This window comes from Dryas octopetala, chromosome 3 (genome assembly GCF_963921425.1).
Source record: "Dryas octopetala chromosome 3, drDryOcto1.1, whole genome shotgun sequence".
NCBI lineage: Eukaryota > Viridiplantae > Streptophyta > Magnoliopsida > Rosales > Rosaceae > Dryas > Dryas octopetala.
In genome coordinates, this window is record NC_141368.1 from 409,945 (window position 1) to 427,666 (window position 17,722).

At 38.6% G+C, this 17,722-nt stretch overlaps 4 protein-coding genes across 7 annotated transcripts; 2 read left to right on the forward strand and 2 right to left on the reverse strand.

Moving 5' to 3' along the window:
- The first annotated feature begins 615 nt into the window (after positions 1-615).
- On the forward strand, positions 616-4,122 carry LOC147289113 (late embryogenesis abundant protein At5g17165-like). The gene is made up of 2 exons (XM_086237047.1): positions 616-852; positions 3,520-4,122. The coding sequence occupies exons 1-2, from the start codon at positions 749-751 to the stop codon at positions 3,785-3,787; spliced, it is 372 nt and encodes a 123-aa protein (XP_086093173.1). The 5' UTR covers positions 616-748; the 3' UTR covers positions 3,788-4,122.
- Positions 4,123-4,346: 224 nt separating this feature from the next.
- On the reverse strand, positions 4,347-7,620 carry LOC147289114 (Tetratricopeptide repeat (TPR)-like superfamily protein). Of its 3 annotated transcripts, XM_086237402.1 has the most exons (6): positions 6,320-7,620; positions 5,993-6,145; positions 5,745-5,816; positions 5,311-5,511; positions 5,165-5,203; positions 4,347-4,438 (listed from the first exon to the last, which is right to left on the reverse strand). In XM_086237402.1, exons 1-4 carry the CDS (start codon positions 7,547-7,549, stop codon positions 5,401-5,403), a joined length of 1,566 nt encoding a protein of 521 aa, XP_086093528.1. In that variant the 5' UTR covers positions 7,550-7,620; the 3' UTR covers positions 4,347-4,438; positions 5,165-5,203; positions 5,311-5,400. The 3 variants fall into 3 exon arrangements, with proteins under 3 accessions (XP_086093528.1, XP_086093527.1, XP_086093529.1); XM_086237401.1 differs by lacking the exon at positions 4,347-4,438 and having other exon boundaries at positions 5,048-5,203; XM_086237403.1 differs by lacking the exons at positions 4,347-4,438; positions 5,165-5,203; positions 5,311-5,511; positions 5,745-5,816 and having other exon boundaries at positions 6,008-6,145; positions 6,241-7,596.
- Positions 7,621-9,145: 1,525 nt separating this feature from the next.
- EMB1270 (Pentatricopeptide repeat (PPR) superfamily protein) lies at positions 9,146-14,326 on the forward strand. Its single transcript, XM_086238244.1, has 4 exons — positions 9,146-12,831; positions 12,945-13,145; positions 13,296-13,386; positions 13,488-14,326. The coding sequence occupies exons 1-4, from the start codon at positions 9,197-9,199 to the stop codon at positions 14,049-14,051; spliced, it is 4,491 nt and encodes a 1,496-aa protein (XP_086094370.1). The 5' UTR covers positions 9,146-9,196; the 3' UTR covers positions 14,052-14,326.
- A 564-nt stretch (positions 14,327-14,890) lies between these two features.
- On the reverse strand, positions 14,891-17,559 carry LOC147289116 (agenet domain-containing protein). 2 transcript variants are annotated; one of them, XM_086238023.1, is made up of 3 exons: positions 16,956-17,559; positions 15,747-16,187; positions 14,891-15,341 (listed from the first exon to the last, which is right to left on the reverse strand). In XM_086238023.1, the coding sequence occupies exons 1-3, from the start codon at positions 17,394-17,396 to the stop codon at positions 15,207-15,209; spliced, it is 1,017 nt and encodes a 338-aa protein (XP_086094149.1). In that variant the 5' UTR covers positions 17,397-17,559; the 3' UTR covers positions 14,891-15,206. The 2 variants fall into 2 exon arrangements, with proteins under 2 accessions (XP_086094149.1, XP_086094151.1); XM_086238025.1 differs by having other exon boundaries at positions 14,891-15,167; positions 16,956-17,558.
- Between the last annotated feature and the right edge of the window lie 163 nt (positions 17,560-17,722).

The window sequence follows — 17,722 nt, forward strand, 5'->3', positions numbered from 1 at the left end:
GTAGATAAATATAGCAACCCGTTTACTCTTCCAAATTTCAAGCCTAACCTCGACCTATTTTACTAGCATCAAAGTAAACTAATGGATAATAGTGTAATCCACGCTTTGCCTAAAGATTACCGAATATTCGAAATTCCGTTTTGGCATAATAAGGAGTTTTAATTCTTAATTTGGACAATCTTTGAATATGGTGCGTATCCTTTCCTTTTAATACTTTTTTATTAAATGAAATAAAACTTATTAAATAATCTTAATTCAAATATAGTAAGTTTACAGAGGTTCTTATTAGATGTTACTATTAATTAATCAATAATAGTCAACAAACGACCAACGGACCCTAGAGAAGAGCCATTAACCATTCGCATGATTCGCATCCGACGGCCACCCAATAACAAACGCCGTTAAACAACCGCAACGAGAATATTCCATCCAGTCCGCGGCACGGACGCGTAAAACAAACCCAACCGCCGTCAAAACGGAAACGACACCGCTTGGTACTCCCAAAGCGTACGAACCCGGGGTAGGTGCGGTCCGGGTCCAAGAAAGCGAGCCTGGTGGGCAGGTAAGAATCAGACACACCCTCCACTACTCTCCCTCTCTATCTTTTTCTATATAACACTGAGTCACTGAGCAATCTTGTTAGAGAAAAAGCCAACGATCACTCCCTCTCTGAACTTTCTCGCTCTGCCTCCTTTTTTACACACATCGATCTCTCTCCCTTTCTAAACTTGTGCTTAGTCTTAATTGTATGGCCGCCAATTCGAGCAGTCGAGGGATCGCTAGCTTGGGGAAGCGAATCGTCAACGAGATCCTAGCGCGCGATTCAACTCAGCTCTCCGCCCTCACTCTCAGGTATAGAGTTTAATTTGATTTGACTTTGTGTTCGTGTATATGTGTTTGTCTCTACTACTGCTCTAATTTCGAGGAAACTCTTGCTGATATTGCCGTGCTTTTTCTTGGAAAATCTGCGACAAAGTGTGACTGGTCGTTGAGATTCTTGTTATTCAGAGTATATGATTTGGATGATTAATAATTTTATGTTATTATTAGAGTTGCGATCTGTGTTGTTTACTTGTTTATTGATCTGAGCTCCTAGTATTAAGTGATCATCGCTTTAAATTTTTCAGTTAATCAGTCACTTTGCCATTTGGTCCATTTCCTAATTCCATGGAGGAATAATTTCTGTTTTTTTTTTGTTAGTTCTCTATGTGATTACACATTTTTTTCTCGGCAGACCGCAGACGAGAAATTTCTGAATACGAATATAATTGATTATGTGCGACTCATTCACACTTCTTAACCAGTACTTTTGGAATCTATCCTTTTTTATGACCGAGGTGTGATCGAGAGATTTCTGAATGAATTGCTTTATCTCTTTAACTTCTTTGCTTTCTTTTACTGCCACCTGGTGCTCATCGTTGACACTGATGGAGATCAGCTTAGATTTTATAATTCCTTCTCAGCCAGCTTCGTTTGCATCGAATATTTTGTTCTTTTATCTTCCAGAAAAGGAAAAAAATCCCTAATATTTATTCGTACTGAGGGCTTCTTGCCCGTACTTGCTTGTGGTGTGGCCTCTGGGGGTATTAGATAAGGACAGACTGCGGTTGGTATTGGACGATTGTCCACTGTAAATACAAAAGAGAGAGAATATAGAAAAAAAATATTACTAGGGTAATTAGGCAAGATAATAACGATCTAAGCTTTGTTTATGCATGCTTTTAAGGTAACTACAATCACTGCCTTGATTATGGCTTCGTAATCGTATTTGGGATTCCTTAAATGTCATCATCTTGTTCCTCGTTGTTAAGCTTGTGAATACCACAACACGGCTGTTATATATGTATAGTGAGGGATGTGTGGTCTGCATATATAGGCTGTTACCTGTATATGAATATAGATACAAGTTTTCTAATCTTTCAATACTGGCAGATCTATATATATGGGTGTCATGACTAAAAATTTGGAATCATTTTCATGGATCTCTCTATGAAATATCAACATGAAATGAGGGCTAAATAGATGTTTAGGTCCCAGTTTTGTGGTCCATATGGTATAGCATGGTTTTCAATCCGTTTTTTTCCCGCTGAGAGATATATCCAGGTATGATATTTGGCAATAACTAAAATGAATACATGATGTAAATGGTATTTTCATGCTCTCAGCAATATTTTTCTTTAAATTATTGTCAAGCTGACTGTATAAACAGTTTTGTTTTGTTTTTAGTTTAATTGATTGCTTGGTTTCTACAATTAACTATCGTCTTAGCAAAGACTCCTGACTGTATAACCACTTTTGTTTTGTTTTGTTTTTAGTTTTGATTGTTTGGTTTCTACAATTAACTATCATATTAGCAAAGACTCCACCGTATCATATTTGTTGGCTACTTGCAATATTATAAATGGGCTGGTCTAATTGGACCCTGGGTAGCTTTTAACTTTAATGTCAGCTGGTCCTTTACTTTGACCATGAAGATTGTTTTTAATTTTATTTGGATGAATGAACATGTACGCATGTGTACATGCCTCAGCTTTGAAAGAGTACAAAGAAATAAATAATGCCTACCTCACGACAATCGGTGAAATATTTGCAGTGATGTTGGATTGTGGCTTTATACAAAGCGTGAGAAATGAATACCCAGTATTTATTTTGGAATAGAAAAGTTGTTGGGTCGGTTGCTAGTCATTAATTATCTTATTAGATCACATGTCGGTCATGTGACCAGCATCCCTTTCTTGGACGCTTTGAATATTTTCTTGGGTGACACCTAACCCTTCTAAAGCCACATGGTTGGCTGTGGCACCTACCTTTAAACAATCTTTATGCTTAGGAATTAGGGAATCTGATTTAGATAAACATAAACTTATGCCCAACTTGCGAGGTAGGCAGGTAATGAGTACAAAGATGGTGGGACATGATTATCCTTTCAAAAGATAAAAGGGATCAGGGCATTGTGGGGAAATAGGACCATCCTAGTCATCTTTTTTTGTAATTTACAAGGGAAGGTAAGGCTTGTCCCTATCAATGTTTGATGGGAAGGACCGGAAGGTTTTTTGCCCCCATCTTTCGAACATGGTTGGCTAAACTTCAATGTGTTGAAAAAGTTACTATCATACCCTCTTTGTCTTCCTAAATGCTTCACATATCCTTTCCCTTTTAACTTACTATTTTATATTGGGATGAAACAGCCCTTTCAGATTTCATTTGTGTTATGATCGAAGAAATGTGCATTGTGAGGGTGTGATATCAATGGGTTGATCTTAGAAATTAGCATATGGAGCTTGAAGTTTAGTTAGTCCAGGAGCATAGCTTGCTGGATGGATCTCATATATCTAGCTATGTGACCTCAAAATCTTGTAACATTACCAATTAATTAAGTACTCGTGGAGTCAGTAACATGCTATCAAATTCTTTGTTAGTAGGTTTTATATAGCAACATTAAACTATTACATGTTGGATTAATCATGCATGGTTATGTAAATTCATGCTCATAATTAATTCTGCTGATTAATCATTCAGGAGGGCTGCCCACGCCTCAGTGTATGACAAGAACCCTGATGAGCATGTTCGCCCGAGCTTTGTCCCAGATGATGTGATCCCACCCCAACCTGACAAGTACTGGTCTCCACACCCCCAAACTGGTGTGTTTGGGCCTGCGGCTGAGCATACTTCCGGCGCAGCTGGGTCCTCGACTGTGAATGGTGACGAGGAGGGATCGGTGCTGGAGCAGAAGGCCTGGTTTCGCCCTACCAGCATTGAGGACTTGGAGAAGCCTCACCTGCCCTGAACCTGATCAGGCTGGCACCTTCAACCTTTCTATATCCGCCCTCACATAATATTAATTACAAATAGAGAGGTCGGTTGAGGAAGTGTTGAATATATAAATAAATAAATAAGATATAGGTGTGCTGCAGGCTGCCTGTGTACGTAGTAGTAGAAGTAGTACTGTGTGCCGTATACAATTAAGCACTGGTTTGATGTTCATATTGTATAATAGTGAGTACTAGATCGAAGAGCTGGAGTCGACTCTAGTGCTAATGCAACTTATTCCTATGTACCTAGATATGGGCTGTGTGCACGCGGCATCTTTCTATAAAATACTGGGATATCTCTCTCTCTCTCTCTCTCTCTCTCTCTCTCTCTCTCTCTCTCTCTCTCTCTCTCTCTCTCTCTGTGTCCAAAATTAGTGAGATGAGGAATTAATTGACGCCATGCATAATTGTTGAATTTGGAAAATTGATACTACACCATCAGCTTAATTATTAAAAATTGTAACAGAGATCTCAAAAAGTTACGTGATTCTCTTTGCTGAGAGCCTGAGCACATAATTGGCTTTAGCAGGCCTTGGGCCATTGTGTAGTTGTTTTCTTTGGTTTGCTTGGGCTTGGGCCTGATGCTTACTTCTCCTTATCACCAAAAGTATTACACGTAAGCTGCTCTGAACAATATCAAAATGGGAAATTTTTTCAAAAAGAATTTAAACTTCATTTTCTGTGTCAATTTAGGATATGAATTATAAGTTGTACCAATTTGCCCCTTAACATTACTTTGGATGCCAATATGTCACGTCCGTCAACTCGGTTGCAAATTCCGTTCAAAAGTTATTATGTGCCACGCACGTGATTACTTTTTAAGGGATAAATTTGTTATTCTACTTATAATACAAGTCCATAAAAATCATTACCACTTCACGCATGTGGCTGTTTTTTGACGAAAAATGTAACTAGACTAACGGTAGGGACAAATTGGCTTCAAAATTAAAGTTAAAGAAGCGTATTGATACAATTTATAATACGCATCTAAATTGACACATGAGTCAAAATTTAAGTACTTTTTGAAGCATTTTCCCTATCAAAATTATCAATTAAGCAAAATGTATTCATTTTGAAAAACTGTAAGAACTGTTTTTTGTTTTTGTCAGAAAACTTGTGCTTTTAATTAAGCAGATGACTTATTCAATTAGCGATTTCGGAAATCGAAATACTATGATCTGGTCAAAAGCTTAACTATTGCTTCTTATTGTTTTTTGTTGTCTTATATCGTGGCATTAGAAAAATAATTTATTTTGTTAACTCATGAAACAAAATTTCAATAAAACAAAAACTCATGAGACAAAATAACATAACGGGATATAACGGGATATATGTCAAAATTAACCACCCACCTGGTTTCTAGTGTTTATACATGAGCCATCTTGTAAGACCTGAGAACAAAATTTTATAAAGTACAAGCAAGGCCAATCAGGTATAAATAATGCATATACTGAAGATGAACAAGAAGAATCATAAGTAGAGATGATAGAAAGTTCACCTTAGTTTGACACCTGAAAGGATCATAGCCTGTATCCATACCACACTACACAAGTCCATAGCATCACAAACACCCCCCCAACCCATTATACTACTCACAACTCCTCTGTTTAAGGACCACTAAAGCAGCTTGTAACATCTGTCTAGCCTTCCTATCCGGAGTACATCCAACCTGTTCCATTTCCTTGTATATCTCGGGGACCTGATTAGGAAACCATTTGCAAATTAATTCAAGGGATCTAGAAAAGGAAGTGAAGAAAGCCCCTTAGTCTCTCCTATTGCCATCAGATTCAGAGTTTGCAATCACAGATTCAAGTTTGGACTTTTGTTTTTGATTGGGGGGAGGGGATTACAAGTTTACTGGCACAGATAACTTGTAGCACTCTACCTAGTAACTTTTTCTTGGAGAATAAGTTAATGAAGAATATATAGCACCTTGTCAAACTTTCTTGCCCGGATACATGCCTTCATAAGGGTGGTATAAGTGACCACATCAGGGCTCAAACCCTTCAGAAACAACAAAGCCATCAGATTTAGAAACTTAGCTACAGAGTATCTTCGTAACTGAGCTGATTGAAGAAATTCAATAAATCATACAAAGTTTTCATGCCTAAGTAGACGAACTGGATAGTTGGACAAAAAAAAAAAAGTAGAAAAACTGGATGCAAAAGAACAAGACTTACACTTTCTTTTATATGGTGATAAATGGACAAAGCCTCCATATGTCGACCAGCAATACCAAATGCATTGATCAAGACATTTAGCATTATGACATTTGGTTCAATTCCCTCAGCTTCCATGAGCTGAAGTACCTTGACTGTCTGATCACATAATCCCTGCATTGAAAAGAATACAGATATATGTAAGGTGTATGTAGTATGGGATAAAATGTTCCTGCATGAATTGAAGGTACATGTGATATACTTTTTACCTTTTAGAAAACACATATGTTTATTGTAGTGGCAAGTAGTTTTTCAAAAGGAGAAATAATTTAAAAGGGGGCAGTAAACCTGCTGAGCGTAGGCATTTGCTAAGACACAAAACATACTGGCTGAAAGATGAAGACCTTCAGCCTTTAAAGCAGATATACACTCTTCTGCATCCTGAAATTTTCCATACTGCCCATAAATATCAACCAAAACAGCATAAATGGCGCCACTTTTTTTGTGTCCTCTGCGTTTCATATTCTCAAAGATCTTCTTTATCATATCCCACTTCCCCTGCTCCCCCAATCGGCTGATAATAGCACCAAAGATCTTTGGATCAGGATATAAACCTTGTTCTTGCATCTCAGTAAACAACTCAAGTACCTTGATTATATTCCCAGCCTTAGAATGCCACCGTATCAAAGAATTAAACGTCATTATATCAGGCCTTACATCTTCTTGCTTCATTTTCTCAAACACTTCCAAAGCTTCATCCAACTCACCATATTTCCCAAATGTATCAATAATGCTGTTGTAAATCTGTTTGTCTAATGCCATCCCCATCTCCCTTATCTCTCCAACAATGTCCATTGCTTTCTTCCACATCCCATTGTCCCTATACAGACCAATAACCTTACTGTACACAAATGAGCTTAGCCGAAACCTCTTCCGCTTCATCTCATTAATCATTGACCAAGTGTCTTCCAACCTCCCAGCATTGACATAGTAATCAAGAAGAATCTCATACGTTTCTTGATTTTTCTCAGTACCCAAATCACCCATTACCGCCAAAACCCTAACTGCAAGTCCTAAGAGGCCTTTCTTCAAGAACCCTCTGAGCAAAACATTGTACAGCTTAATTCTTGGCCTAAACCCAAAAAATATCATTTCCTGAAATAACATATCAGCTTCCAAAGTCCTGCCAATACTTCCAAGAGCTTCAATTAAATGAACGTAAGAAACTGAATTGAGTCGAAAGCCAAGAGCTTCAATTTGAGCAAGAAGAGCCATGGCCTTATCAATATGCCCTGCTCTACAATAATCACATATCACATGGTTGTATGATTCACCAGAAAGTTCCTCTCTAATATCTGGACCATTTGGGCACTTAGTAATTGAATGGTTTTCATTATCTGATGCTATAAATTTAACTTCTTTCACACCCTTGCTGTGCTTTGAGTGAGCAAAAGAACCATGGAACTTGTATGTCTCAGAGTATTTAAGACAACTTGGACAGAAGAAAGAGAGAGAAGTGAAGGCACCTGTGGATGAAAGTGAAGGTGACTTAGGACACAAAATGGACTGCATCAGCATCTCTACGCCCTTGTGGAAGCAAAACGGTTAGGCTTTGTTTTTCGTTATTAGTCTTTATTTTTCTGCCAAAAGTTTCAGTCTTTCAGATTGCCCGTTGCTTTGTGAAGTGACAACTATGATAAGCTGGAGAGAAGAACTTGCCTGTAACTGTGGTGCCAGGTCAGCAATCTGACTTGGTGTCACAAACCAATAAAAATATGACACCTGTAATACATTAGATTTGGGTTTAAAATTGATTATAATTAAAAAAACCACAGCTGTCTGGCACTTTGGCAACCTCGATCTGGTTCTCTCGCTGCTTCTTCCCTTTCTTCAAACTGGTGTTTCTCTTTGGCAACCTCAATCAGCTTCCCTTCTCTGGTGATATCTCCAGCTCCGACGTTTCCTTCTCCACTCCGAAGCCCTTCTCCAAACTGGTGTTGCTCTTTGGAAACCTCGATCTGCTTCCCATCTCCGGCTCCGACATTTCCTTCTCCATGTCGAAGCTTTCTCTCTCAGGTTGGGTGTTTGGTTTTCTTTTTCTTTTTTGTCAACTTCTCCTCTTTTTACTAATTGGGTTTTTGAACATAGTTACATATTGCTTCTTAATTAAACAATGATTTGGTTATTTAAAGGTAAACAAAAAAAAGGGAAAAAAGAAACCAAGAAATCGCCTAGCTAGATTCATATGAACCCAGATTTGAGTTTTTTTTTCGTTCATATTAATGGTTATGAAACAAGCTTTTACAGCATTAATAAGTTTATTGATTTATTTTATTTCTATTGGCCAGATTTTAGTGATTGATTCATTATTGCCCAGATTTTGATAGTTGAAAAAATAGGCTTTTATGCAATACCCATTGTTGTGCATAGATGTTCTTTAGGAAACAATTGATTGAGTACATAATTGATTGGGTTGTTTTGTGTTTATCATGACTTTACAGAGGAAGGATGACAACAAGAACAAACAAAAAGAACCAGGAAGGGATGCGACCCAGCTAAAAAAAAAAAAAAAAAATCATGCCCAAATAAAAGCAGAGGATGAAAACCCAGTAGTTTAGGAACAAAAAAAATTGAAAAGCAGATAAAAAAATCATACCTGTTGTGTTGGGCGGAGTGATTGAATAGAAAAAAGAGGAGCTTAAGTAGAGTTACTGAAGAGAAAAATAGTAGGGTAGAGACTAGAGAGAGTGATGCAGGAGACTGTAGAACAAAGGGTTTTGCTTTGGAAGCTTGGAAGGAGAAGAGCCGTGAGAGATGAGCGCGGGAGAGAAAAATTGATCTGCCTTATGCCTTTTTAGGGATTTTTTGAGTTAAAATATTGTGTAATAAATTAAATAAAAATCAAACTTAAGTATTATAGGTGTCACATTTTTATTGGTTTGTGACATCAGGTCAGATTGCTGACCTGGCACCACAGTTACAGGCAAGTTCTTCTCTAAGCTGGAAATCTAAAGTAAGGTAGAATTTGGATCGGTGAGACTGGAGGCTGGCCCAATCAACTCTTTTGGATTGTTGGGCCCGTGAGCCCAATACATAGTTAGCCCCAAAATAGAAATATCTGTTAGCAATAAGTATCTTCTCCAAACCTCTGTTGTGTGTCTTTGACCTCTGAAATTATCAAATTTCATGAAGAGAATGAGAAACATGTTGTAATCTAAGGCAGCCATGGCATTCACAGGAGTGCTGGCCCTTGCTTCCTCACCCTTACTACACTCGGACTCAATATCATCAACACCTTTATCTACTTCAAAGGTATGCAAAACCACTTCTCTTGCTTGCTCTTTAACTCTAACACCTTCAACTGCTACTACTGCTTCTAGTTCCGGTTCTGAGCAACTGAATGATTGTAATAGCAAAAGTAACAACAACACCACTCAGAAATTTAGCTATAGCAGAGCCTCACCATCAGTCAGATACCCCCATTTGAAACTCTCAGACACTTACCCGTTACCTCAGACCCAATTCACTGTTGCTTCTCCTCCACTGACCCATGTTGTTGAAAAAGAACCTGATTCTGAGGGCAAAGCGGAAGACCAGAATGTGGCTTCTGTAGGGTCTTTGGATATGAATGATGAAACCCAATTAGTGTTGGGGAAGCCTAGCAAGACTAAGGCAAAGAAAATGACCAAACTGGCTCTTAAAAGAGCCAAAGATTGGAGGGAAAGAGTGAAATTTTTTACCGATAGGATTTTAGGATTGAAATCCGAGGAGTTTGTGGCTGATGTGTTGGATGACAGGAAAGTTCAGATGACGCCGACTGATTTTTGCTTTGTGGTGAAATGGGTAGGCCAGTCAAGCTGGCAACGTGCACTGGAGGTCTACGAGTGGTTAAATTTACGCCACTGGTACTCCCCAAATGCACGAATGCTTGCCACTATCTTGGCGGTCCTTGGAAAGGCCAACCAAGAAGCCTTAGCTGTGGAAATTTTCACCAGGGCTGAGCCTGCAATTGGTAATACAGTCCAAGTGTACAATGCCATGATGGGTGTCTATGCACGAAATGGTCGATTTAATAAGGTCCAAGAGTTGCTTGATTTAATGCGTGAGAGGGGGTGCGAGCCGGACCTTGTGAGTCTCAATACTTTGATAAATGCACGTCTGAGGTCAGGTGCCATGGTTCCGAATTTGGCTATTGAACTTTTAAATGAGGTGAGAAGGTCAGGCCTTAGGCCAGATATAATAACTTATAATACTCTAATAAGTGGCTGTTCCCGCGAATCCAATTTGGAGGAGGCAGTGAAGGTTTACGATGATATGGAATCACATAATTGTCAACCTGATCTTTGGACGTATAATGCCATGATTTCAGTATATGGGAGATGTGGAGAGTCAAGCAAAGCTGAGCAGCTCTTTAAGGAATTGGAGTCAAAGGGGTTTTTCCCAGATGCAGTGACATATAATTCTTTGTTATATGCTTTTGCAAGAGAACTTAATATAGAAAAAGTAAGGGATATTTGTGAAGATATGGTGAAAAGGGGGTTTGGTAAAGATGAGATGACGTACAATACTATTATCCACATGTATGGCAAGCAGGGCCAGCATGATCTAGCTTTTCAGCTTTACAGGGAAATGAAAATGCTAGGCCGGAATCCTGATGCTGTTACATACACTGTTTTGATAGATTCGCTTGGAAAAGCAAATAAGATAACAGAGGCCTCAAATGTGATGTCAGAGATGTTGGACAGTGGGGTGAAACCCACTCTTCGGACTTATAGTGCTTTAATGTGTGGGTATGCCAAGGCTGGGAAACAGGTGGACGCTCAAGAGACATTTGATTGCATGGTTAGGTCTGGGATTAGACCTGATCATCTAGCATACTCAGTTATGTTGGATGTCTTTCTGAGGTTCAATGAGACAAAGAAGGCAATCACATTGTATCAGGAAATGCTGCATGATGGTTTCATGCCGGATAATGCCCTCTACGGGGTCATGCTGAGGGTGCTTGGAAGCGAAAACAAAGTCGAAGGCATCGAAAAAGTGATCAGAGATATGGAAAACGTTTGTGGTATGAACCCACAAGTTATCTCTTCTATTCTTGTGAAGGGAGAATGCTATGACCATGCTGCTAGAATGTTGAGATTAGCCATCAGCAGTGGCTATGAACTGGACCGGGAAAATCTTTTATCTATTCTCAGCTCATATAGTTCATGTGGAAGGCACTCAGAAGCATGTGAATTGCTTGAATTTTTGAGAGAACATGCTCCCGGTTCCAACCAACTGATAACTGAAGCACTAGTTGTCATACAATGCAAGGCTCATGAATTTGATGCTGCCTTGGTGGAATATAGTAATACCAAGGGATTCCATTCTTTCAGCAGAAGTTCTACCATGTATGGAATTCTGATTCAAGGCTGTGAAGAGAAAGAACTCTTAGTTGAAGCTTCTCAGGTTTATTCTGATATGACATTCTATGGTGTTGAACCATCTGAGAGTCTTTACCAAATAATGGTGCTCATATATTGTAAATTGGGTTTCCCCGAGACAGCCCATCATTTAATTGATCAGGCAGTAATGAAAGGCATTTCATTTGACGATGTCTCCGTATATGTTAATGTTATTGAAGTCTATGGGAAATTGAAGCTATGGCAGAAAGCTGAAAGTTTGGTGGGAAGTCTTAGACAAAGATGCAAAACAGTGGATAGGAAGGTCTGGAATGCCTTGATACAAGCTTATGCTGCAAGTGGTTGCTATGAGCGAGCTAGAGTGATCTTTAACACAATGATGAGAGATGGCCCTTCCCCAACAGTAGATTCTGTTAATGGTCTTTTGCGATCTATGATTATTGATGGGAGATTGAATGAAATCTATGTTCTAATCCAGGAGTTGCAAGATATGGGTTTTAAAATAAGCAAGAGTTCAATTCTCTTGATGCTTGAAGCATTTGCTCGAGCTGGTGACATATTTGAGGTGAAGAAAATATACCATGGAATGAAGGCTGCTGGTTATTTTCCTAACATGGATTGTTTCAGGATTATGGTCAAGTTATTGTGCAGGGGAAAACGAGTAAGGGATGTTGAAGCAATGGTTTCTGAGATGGAAGAGGCAGGATTCAAGCCCGATCTTTCAATGTGGAATTCCATGCTTAAGTTATATGCAGGAATTGAGGATTTCAAAAAGACGGTTAAAGTATACCAGCGGATTCAAGAATCTGGACTTCAACCAGATGATGATACTTATAATACTTTAATTATAATGTATTGCAGAGATCGTAGACCAGAAGAAGGCTTGTCATTGATGCACGAAATGAGAAGGCATGGCCTGGAACCTAAGTTGGACACTTACAAAAGCTTAATTTCAGCTTTTGGTAAGCAGAAGATGTTGGATCAAGCCGAGGAACTTTTCGAAGAGTTAAGATCAAATGGATGTAAATTGGATCGCTCATTTTATCATACAATGATGAAAATGTTTAGAAATTCTGGAGACCATGCCAAAGCTGAAACGCTGTTGGCCATGATGAAAGAGGCGGGGTTAGAACCCAACTCAGCCACAATGCACTTGCTTATGGTTTCTTATGGCAGCTCTGGACAGCCTCAGGAAGCTGAAAAAGTGCTTGACAATTTGAAAGAAACTGGTTTAAATCTTGATACATTACCATATAGTTCAGTTATATCAGCTTATCTGAAGAATGGAGATTGTAGCATTGGAATTCAAAAGCTAAATGAGATGAAGAAAGGGGGTCTGGAGCCAGATCATAGAATATGGACATGCTTTATAAGGGCTGCAAGTTTGTCCCAGCATACAAGTGAAGCCATTGTTCTCCTAAATGCACTACGTGATGCTGGATTTGATCTTCCAATCAGGTAATTACTAGTTTCTCAAGTTAGAGAGAGACCAAGGCATCATAAACAGTTTTTTCTTCTTCTTCCATGCTTTTTTTCGGTTGATCCAGTTTCAAGCAAATGTTGTCTTGTAGGCTTTTGACAGAAAAATCTGAGTCACTGATTTCAGACGTAGACCATTGTCTAGAGAAACTTCAACCCTTAGAAGACAATGCAGCTTTCAACTTTATCAATGCTTTGGAGGACCTGTTGTGGGCATTTGAACTCCGGGCCACTGCTTCATGGGTTTTCCAATTGGCAGTAAAGAGAGGCATCTATAACCATGATGTGTTCAGGTAGGTGTTGGTAGGTCCAATTATTGACTACCTAGTACTGTTATTTGTCTATCAAGGCTCCAACACAAAATGTGGTTTTCCTTATTATTAATATATATATTTTTAATTTCCATTGGTTTGCTCATATCGTAATCTTCTATTGAAATGCAGGGTAGCTGACAAAGACTGGGGCGCTGATTTTAGAAAGTTGTCAGCTGGGTCTGCTCTTGTTGGTCTTACCTTATGGCTTGATCACATGCAGGCAACACTCTTTCTCCTTCATAGTTTTGTTTGAGATTATTACCCTTTTGAAGATGCTTTTTCATTTTGCAAGTCTTACATAGAGGTCCTTTTATATGGCAGGATGCATCCTTGGAGGGTTATCCAGAGTCTCCCAAATCAGTTGTCCTGATAACAGGGACATCTGAGTACAACATGGTTTCCCTTAATAGTACATTGAAGGCATGCCTTTGGGAGATGGGTTCACCTTTTCTGCCTTGTAAAACACGAAGTGGCCTTCTTGTTGCAAAGGCACACTCCCTCAGGATGTGGTTAAAGGACTCCCCATTTTGTTTGGACCTTGAGTTGAAAGATGCCCCAGCTCTCCCTGAATCAAACTCAATGCAGCTCATTGAGGGATGCTTCCTACGTCGAGGTCTTGTTCCTGCCTTCAAGGACATAACTGAGAGGCTAGGACTTGTGAGGCCCAAGAAATTTGCTAGATTGGCTTTGTTATCAGATGAAAAGAGAGAGAGAGTTATTCAAGCTGATATTGAGGGAAGGAAAGAGAAGTTAGAAAAAATGAAGGAAAGGGGTGGTCCAAGGAGGGTGAGCAGGATTAAGAAACTTAGAAAAAGGAAATTTGTAAGACCGTCCATGTTGTCAAACGCCAAAGAGATTGTATCAGAAAGAAAAGCTTTGAGATAGAGTTGCCAAATTAAATTATGGAAAGGCTGCATAGTTTATTTATCTGTACCTTTCATCCAGTTCACCATCACTAATTTAAATTTTTCTTTTTAATCTCATGCCACATTATTGCTTCATTTGAAGATTAACCCGGACTGATTAAGAGGATCTTTAAATTTTTCTTTTTAATCTCACACCAGCTTATGTAATTCTTTTCTTTTGGATCTTCGTCTTTGTTCTTCAACGAGAGGATTAATTATTATTTCTTTTTATTCAAAGACATAGAGGTTCCAGACTCCCAGGGTCAAACTTTTTCCATGAGTGTGAAAATAAGTAATTATTTTTTTTATTATTATATTGCTCTGATTGGAATGTTGATTTTTGCAACTGTCCCAAGTTTTAGTATTCCTTTGCATTTCTCGGAATAGTATTAGAATATGGTAATTTGGTTATGTGATGTCACTTGATTAATCTGTTGAATTCAGTATGGATGTTGGTGTATGGAATCTCTACTGATTGTGTCTAGGCGCTTTCCTTTCGATTAGATGGTTTACCCCTCTTAGGGAAATCGTCCAATTGGTATGGCTCTCTATTGAGAAGGTAAAAAACGTTGTCTATTGGCATCGTTGTCTTTTACTACCCTTTCAGGTTTTTATCTTTGATTGGAATTGACATAAACATAAGTGGGTTCCGTCGATGAAGTAGTAGGTGCACAAAAATGTTGCCCTTTTCTTCAAAGATTTTGATCCAGATCCGCTCGCATTGTTCATTCACATAAATGATTAAATGGACCAATCCCAAATAATGATCTGAATGCAAACTCATGAACTCCATTTACTGTTACGTGTAAGCACTACTATTTCCATTAGATTGAGGAGCAAAGTGTACAAATAAAATGTTTCTGTTTCAAAAAAAAAAAAAAAAGAATAGTTAAGGTTTCCTCAAAGACTCCAGAATGTACCAAATATGCCAAGAACCACGACAACATCTACAACGCTTCAACTGGAAAGGACGGACAACACCTCCAGATGGAATGCTTTCAGCTATAGAACTTCAAGATTGACAGACAATGTCAATACCATATAAGAATGCAAATACTCGGCATCCCACTTTGTTGTTCACTCAATACTTCAATGCCTGACAAAAATCCTTTGTTAGCAAACCAGTAGAAGGATTTTAAGAAACAATTATAAAATTAGTTTTCCCCCCTCCGCAATAGTCACCATTGCCAAAAACCCAAGTGATACTTGAAAGGTAGACAATGTCCAAAATTAGTTTATCAGACGTTGGATAACTCCCTGGTTCCTGACACTGTCATGAAATAATCAGGATTTCATTAGTTTTAATCACTGAATAGCTGTAAAAAATGCAGCTGGGTATTTATCTAATTCCACATGTTTAGAGTGCAGGTGTTTGTGCACTTTGGCTACAATCATGTGAAAAAACTTAAGGCAGATTCTTCTTTTCTGTTTTGACCAAAATTCCACATGTTTGATAGCATTTTATAAGTTTTGTAATGTAATAAATTCTACATTTCGTTGTCAAAATGCTAACAAGTCTATTCACTTGCCATTGCCAAGTATCCTGAAGGCCTCATCAAACAACCCATTTGGACCAAAATTTGACTAACAGATTTGTGAGTTCATAAATGAAACAACTCCAGCGAAGGAAACATACTCAATTGCACCAATAAAGAAAAGTATTTAGAAGTTATACCTGAGAAGCCATAACCCAAGTTCTATCAATCCACTCTTGGCGTGGCCTTAAATCACAGTGCTCAAAGTCCATTTCATCATCTGTACCTTTGAAGTAAACTCTGTACGTTCCCCCACGAAGGATCTTGCATATCACGCCTTCCCACCATCCATCATTATAGAAAGCATCAACCTCTTCATTCAGACTGAAAGGATCAACCATAACAGCGTCAGGCGGGTAAGGCCTGATGTGCTGTGCATCAACCTCTTCTGTCAATAACTCTTTACCATCATCTGTTCTTATGCTCTTATATCGGATGAGAAACTTGTCCTTCCCTACTACTTTGACAATACTTGCAGCAAACCAAGCACCTTGAAATCCATCTTCATCATTGCAAACCTCAACTAGTGTCCCTTCTCTAAAGGCTTCTTTTATCGGGGCCTTTGCTTCCTTTGACACATCCTGCAGTCCAAAATTGAAGGAGTTTGCATTTATTTTAAAAAAAGACACAGGAAACCACAAAATATGAGATAAAACTATAAGAAAAAGGTAAATGTTCATATCTATTAGACACTGCATGTTTAACTATTAAACAAGACATAGGAAATTCTCTTTTTGACAATATGTATATTTGTTTAACCATTGATATAACTTCCTCGATCAAAAGATAATCATGATAATCACAGTTTCTATCAGAAACTGAGCATTTCAGGTTGAGTTCATTCAAGAAGGTTTCTAAAAAACAAAATATCAAACTGAAGATGAAAAATCTTGATAAACAAAAAGAAAAGGTAAAGAAAAAATCCAATAAATTTGGTTGCATCTGACAAGGCTTATATTAAGGTTTGTTTTTTAGCATGAATCTCCAAAGAAAAAAAGAAAGGAAAGAAAAATGTACATAAAGAACCTACCACTCTCTTTTTCATATATTCTCATAATCAAGCAATCCAATCTTCCTACACATACATTACTCTAAGGAAGCAGAATACACCTGAATTAAAATTGTGACTTTTATCATGACCAAAAAAGATTGTGACTTAATAGGAAAATGTTACTACAAATCAGCCTACATTTAATTGAAAAATCAATACCCAAATTACCAAAAGATCATGGGAAAAGCACATAGTGGCGAAAATTGATCACTTTATATTGAGTGTTCCCCGAAACCCACCACCAAATTTCTGGTTTAAAACCAAAAACACCATAACAGAAAAGATGAATTACTTGTACCTCTTGAAGAGGTGGAACCCAAGACCCCTTAACCCACTCGCGGTGAAGCCTGAGTTCGTCGGGGTCAAACTCAAACTTCTGCTTCGCAAACCGAAAATAAACCTCAAAAACCGAGTCTTTCAAAACAGCAGCGATTACTCCCTCCCACCACCCACCAGCAAAGAACGCATCAACCACGTCTCCAAACTTGAAGGTATAGTACCTTTCTCGGGGCGGCAAAGGCCTCAAGAAGGCCACGTCCAAATTTTCCCTCAATGCCTTGTCGCGGTGCCCCGCGATCTTGCGGAGAAGTTTCGTCTGTACCTTGTGATATTCAACTGTAAATTTAGTATGATCCGTCGACGTGGCAATGATTTTTGCGGGGAACAGCGTGCCGCGCAAGCTGTGTATTGAACTGGTGACCTCCACCTGGGCTCCGACCTTCAAGTGGGACTCCGTCATGGCTGTTTGTCAAGCTCGATTCAGGGGTTTTAGCCTTTTAGGGATTCTTCTAGGGTTACGGAACAAATAACGCTGTAACGTAACGGTGGCGTTATGTGTATAAATAATAAAAAGAAGGTGTTGGCGGGAGACGCATCAATAGGAATTTCTTCTAGGAAGGGGAATCGACGCTCATTTTTTGGTTGGTCGAAAATACCCTCCCTTCATGTTGCTTTATTTAATTGTTTGTGCTGGTACTTCAGTTCTACTAGTCATTTTCCAACGATGTCTCCCACCCTTCTTTACTCCAGTCAAATGTATGAACCATTGAATAAATAAACCAGAAA